This window comes from Amia ocellicauda, chromosome 11, assembly GCF_036373705.1.
Source record: "Amia ocellicauda isolate fAmiCal2 chromosome 11, fAmiCal2.hap1, whole genome shotgun sequence".
Classification (NCBI taxonomy): Eukaryota; Metazoa; Chordata; class Actinopteri; order Amiiformes; family Amiidae; genus Amia; species Amia ocellicauda.
The window spans coordinates 1,097,843-1,103,842 of record NC_089860.1 but is presented as its reverse complement, the minus strand read 5'-3'; the positions used below and the strand labels follow the sequence as shown (position 1 = coordinate 1,103,842).

The window sequence follows — 6,000 nt, the reverse complement described above, 5'->3', positions numbered from 1 at the left end:
ACAAAGGAGTGGCTCAAGAAGAAGCACATTAAGGTCCTGGAGTGGCCTAGCCAGTCTCCAGACCTTAATCCCATATAAAATCTGTGGAGGGAGCTGAAGGTTCGAGTTGCCAAACGTCAGCTTCGAAACCTTAATGACTTGGAGAGGATCTTCAAAGAGGAGTGGGACAAAATCCCTCCTGAGATGTGTGCAAACCTGGTGGCCAACTACAAGAAACGTCTGACCTCTGTGATTGCCAACAAGGGTTTTGCCACCAAGTACTAAGTCGAAGGGGTCAAATACTTATTTCCCTCATTAACATGCAAATCAATTTATAACTTTTTTGAAATGCGTTTTTCTGGATTTTGTTGTTGTTATTCTGTCTCTCACTGTTAAAATACACCTACCATTAAAATTATAGACTGATTATTTCTTTGTCAGTGGGCAAACGTACAGAATCAGCAGGGGATCCAATTCTTTTTTCCCTCACTGTAGATCAATGTCAATCTGCAGGAAAATAGTTATCTGACTTGAAAAGTTTAACACATTTTTTTTATTTATTTATGTTATTTCAGGAATCTGGTAATACTTAATACGTAATACGAAAGACGTATTATAAAACTTTACAATCCCAAATTTAAACTTCTTATCCCAAATGTATAAAGCACTTTCTAATTGAGTGGTTTTCTTGTGTTAATTGTTTTAAGAAATGTGCAGATATTTTAAAAAATCATATTTTATGAATTGAGAAAAACTGTTAGGTCAGAATGGAAACATTCCTTTTAATTAATGTTATAAATATGTAATTTATTAAATAACTAGATATCTGCCAAGCTACATAAAATGGACAAACCAATCTTTTTAAAATTGATAAAACTCTTTGATTCAGAATGTGTCCAAATGTAATGTCCTTCTTGCTACAAATACAAATACTGTATGTAGCTTATCTGGTTTAGAAGAAAACATTCTCAATATTCCCTAATATTTTAGAGCATTCAGACTGTGTTTTTTAACACGTTGGACCTAGACATTTAAATACAATGATATGATCTTCCCGTTTTAAAAATTTCTTAGACTGTGTATAGAATCCATGTATGTTTTCTGAGCAACAGTCTCACACCCAGCTGAATCACATCACTGCATCAATAACATTCTTTTAGAGTTTTCCCAAAAGTACTCCATCTGCTTCCTCCCATTCTTCAACAGGAAGCTGATGGAATAATGAGAATGCAGCACAGCTGCCACCTTTTCCATCTCAAAACAGTACCGTTCAGGGTGGGCACTACTGGGTCCCACTGAGCACAGACAAAATGTTGAACAGAAACATGGCTTTACAAGTCTTCACTATCGTCTGGATATCCCTTCCTCACATTACGAAAGGTAGGGCAATACTGATACTTTACTGTAAAAAGCTGAGAGGAGAACATTGTATAGTATATTTTACCAGGCTGCCAATCTGTCACCTCAGGCACAATCCAAACTGGCACTAATATACAATACGGGCGCAAATCATAAACACGCATTTAATGACAGAAAGCTGCTTTCCCTTGAAAATATGTATTTCCAACAAAAACGGAGGTCGTGTTCATAAACTTATGTACTTTCTAATGCAGTTGCAATGTATTGTATTTTGTATTTTTTCTTTTGTTACTTTAAAGCAACTGGTGCAAATGTAATGTTGGTTTAATACTTTAATAAGCACTAGTCTGAAAATCTTAAAGCTATCACATCTAAGCATTCAAATTAGGAAAATACATAACAACTTGTTAGCTTGTCCTCTATTTATATCTGTTCTTTGAGAGGATTTTTGACAAGATCAGCACTCAAAGAATCCTGGTATAATATTACGGAAATGGATCTAATCTATGTCTAATTAAAACGTACATTTTAGGAGTTGTCAAGGCAATTGTGTTTTAAAGGGACACAAGATAAGTATTTTGTTTCCAAGTTAAAAAAGGTAATTTTAATGTGTATAAAGTTTTATTATAGGATATTACTAGAGTATCAATAGTTTATTTAGAGACAGAGTAAATCAAAATAAAAAACTTTGACCCACCTCCTCTTAAAAAAAACTATAAGCTTATACTCAGTGACAACTTTTTTTGCCAGATGCTCCTTTATTCCACTTTTGAATTATATTGCGTAAATACTGGTTGTGAAATTAACTTGTTGATAATACTGATTTCTTGCCTCACTACAGAAGAAAGTGGCTTTTGACAATATCTTAAGTGACACTAACAGCAATTGGGTACAAGAGTGTAATTTGCAGTTCGCAGGTGGGCCTACGTTTTTTATTTGGGGCCGGATTAAATCAAAACTTTGACCCACCCGCTAACTAGAAAACTACATAACTGTACTCAGTTGTGGCTTCATTTTTAGTAAGATGTCACTTTCTTCTAATTGTAAATGAAACCGCTATGATGTACAAGTTTATAGTTTGCTATTAAACGCGTGGGTCAATGTTTTGGTCTAGCCTTAAATGTTATTCTGTCTTTGACTTATTCATTAAAAAAAAATACTAATCATATGAATAGCCTTTTGTCAGTTTTGTCTCTAAGTATAAATTACAAATGTTTCAAAGTCCAACTCATGTTTCTTTGCTCCAAATATTTAGCTTATGATGATTGTAATGCACAGTACCAACTCTAAGCCTTGTGACCACTGGCAGCAAAATGAAGCACTATTCAACTGCAGTCCAGTGTGTAGGGATGACCCCCCTTACCAAAATATACACCTTCTGTTGTGGCGAGTTTTCCGCAAACTTGCGGCAAACTTGTGGTGAATGTTAGTGGCAAACTTGCTGCAAGTTCACTTTTTCATATGCAAATTAGCTGTTCTGGCAAACAGTAGTGGTAATCTTCTGGCTAACAGTAGTAGCAATCTTCTGGCTAACAGTAGTGGCAATCTTCTGGCTAACAGATAATTTGTCAGGTTAATGTTCCATAGTCTACTGGTACTTCATGGTGTGATAGTCTTTACCAGTCATAAAAGGTATTTGAATGTTTGTTTCAAAGATTACACATTTTAGAGTAGTCAATAACAGCCAAGTTCTGATTGTTTAAATGACAGGTAATTCCTATACACCCTCTGTAAAATAATATCACATTGAAAACTAAATTTAAAATTGTATTCAATACATAAATGAAAGTATAACAGATTCACTTTTAAATGTAAAAACATGTTTCTACATAGTACCATATTACGATAATAAAACAATTTAAATTAAACTATAGCAACAAAATACCCTTCACATACTTGAAATAAAAGTAGATAAAATAACTGTCTAACATAAATCATAACACACTGAAAACTATCTGTAAACTTTTGTCTAATAGAACATTAGGAAAAACATAAATATATATACTCAGCAAAAAAAGAAACGTCCTCTCACTTTCAACTGCTTTTATTTTCAGCAAACTTAACATGTGTAAATATTTGTATGAACATAAAAAGATTCAACAACTAAGACAAACTGAACAAGTTTAACAGACATTTCTAAGTGACTCCAAACTTTTGAACGGTAGTGTATATATGACCTGCTCTTCCCCTGCCATGATTTACTTTACACGGTTAATCAAAACTGCCCTTTTGGAAGTGAGAGCTTTTGAATGTAGTGCTTTATTGAAGTCTGAATCCTTCATTCTTAGTTTGTTGATGGCATACACTAAAGAAAGAAGAAAAAACATGTTAGTTTTATGACATAGTAGTTATAAAACATATAACATTAACACAGTAAGATTTTAGGATGAGAATAAGCCAATCATTAGAGCTCACATTAATATTGTTCATTGAATGGAAATAGGAATATTTACCAGCTTTCTGAGAGCAGAAAGCTGCACAGGTCAGGGTGATAAGAAGTCAGTTTACAGGTGCCCAATTTTGTCACTTTGGATTTATCAAGTTAATACAAACTGTTTTGGTACTATAATTGTATTATAATGCCTATTGTTGTAGTATTATAAAGAGCATTGCCTTTATTGATGCTTTTCTTCTGCTGTAAAACAAAATCAAATACATTAATTATGGCAAATGTTTTCAAATAAACAACAACACATTTTAATAATCTATGTACAACATTCTACTTTTATGTTTTTAGTAAGGACTGTATACTTGTAGTTTGTGTTTACCTTAATACAGTAATTTGATACTGATACTGATTAATTTGAAACTTTGCATTTACCACATATTGCTGCATGAACTATAAGTCAATAGTCTACTTACCTTCTCCGTCAAGCCTGATGTAATCCTCAAATGTTTTCGGTTTGATTTTTCTCTTTTTGGAAACTGTTCTTGTGTCTTTCTTTGTTCTAAAAAATACATCAAGATGATCTGCTAGCTGGTATAACACCTCCTCCACTGAACCTATGGAATGATAATGTTAATTTTTTTTTTTTAATACATTTTTCACTAATTATGTAAACAATAATACAGACTAGCATTGCAGACCATACTTGTATCACAAATGTACTCCTAATACTACAACAGTGAAAGGTACAGTTTCAACAAATATCGCAGAAAAAGAAGCAGCAGACTAGAGGCCAGAGTAAATCAAAACTTTGACCCACCCGCTAATAGCAAACTATTCACACCTGTTCAACACAGTGGTTACATTTCTGATTAGAAGAAAGTGGCATCTTACTGAAAATGATCCGCAACTGAGTACAGTTGTGTAGTTTCTATTAGCGGTGGGTCACAGTTTTGATTTAATCCCAGCCTAGGACACTTAAGGAAAATTGATCACTGTTTAATATAAGACTGGTGACACTATTTGTCAGTGATGTTATTTCTAGCACCTATACCTTGCTAAATACTGTCGGGTAACAATATTTGGGACAACATTTATATTTATAAAATATTTGGGTTATTATTGCAGACATTTATAATAATAATAATAATAATAATAATAATAATAATAATAATAATAATAATTATCATCATCAGACGTCTTTATCCAAGCAATGAACATTTCAAAAAGTGAAGCATAAAAATAGCTCCTACGTACCTGATCTAATAACATGAAGGCAGCGTGTGTTTGCTTCCCATAGCGAGCAGTGATTGAATTTCCATATTTGAATGTTTGGACATCATAGACACAATGTCCTTTTCACCGATAACGCCCAGTGTTTCACCTGTAGCTGCCATTTCCCAAACTACTGTTCTGGTTAACACGTCCATTCTGAGGCATAAACAAACAAGAAAGATCATTCATATTGATCTTGTAAACTCTTCTTCTTCTTTTTCACAGCCTTAGTCCCAGACTGTCCTGGGGTCAGCTGCTTTGGTTGCTCTTCTCCACTTGTCTCTGTCTAGCACATCTTCCTCACTCACTTCACATACCTCCATATCTTTTCTCATGCAATCTATCCATCTCTTTCTAGGCCTGCCTCTTCCTCTGTTACCTTCCACCTCAAATTCCATTACCCTCTTTGTTGCTTCCTCAGCGTCCCTCCTCATGATATGTCCATACCACCGTAACCTCGCCTCTCTCATCTTCTCAACCACATCCACCACCCTACATCGTCTACGGACTTCTTCATTTCTGATCTTATCCTTCATTGAAATCTGCAGAATCCATCTCAACATCCTCATTTCAGTTCTTCTCATCAGGTTCTCTTCCCTCTTTCCAACTGCCCAGCATTCAGCTCAATATAGTAGTACAGGTCTAATCATAGTCTTTTTACATTTTAGTACATTTTGAACTTTCTAGGCATTTTTCTGTCACAGATTATTCCAGTTATTTCTCTCCACTTGTTCCATCCAGCTTTCACTCTTTGTTTTACTGCCTCCAGTGTTTCTCCTCCCTTTACCAGTTCTGATCCAAGGTATTTAAAGCCATCAACCTGTTTCAGTTTTCCTCCATTTGTCTCCTCAACATTGGTCATAGTATCTCCTTTTCTCTCCATTACCATTATTTCAGATTTTTCTGCATTCATTTTCAGTCCACTCCTCTGCCATTTGAACACTTTCTCCTGTAGTTCTACTTCTGAATCTGCCATCAGTGCCACATCATCAGCAAAGATG

At 34.6% G+C, this 6,000-nt stretch overlaps 1 protein-coding gene across 2 annotated transcripts in view; it reads left to right on the top strand.

Moving 5' to 3' along the window:
* The first annotated feature begins 1,230 nt into the window (after positions 1–1,230).
* Positions 1,231–6,000, top strand: part of LOC136762819 (endothelial cell-specific chemotaxis regulator) — a 37,624-nt gene continuing 32,854 nt past the window's right edge. For both annotated transcript variants that reach the window (XM_066716358.1, XM_066716357.1), the window contains exon 1: positions 1,231–1,359. In XM_066716358.1, coding sequence (XP_066572455.1) covers positions 1,290–1,359 — 70 coding nt within the window. In that variant the 5' untranslated portion in view covers positions 1,231–1,289. The remainder of the gene's footprint in view (positions 1,360–6,000) is intronic.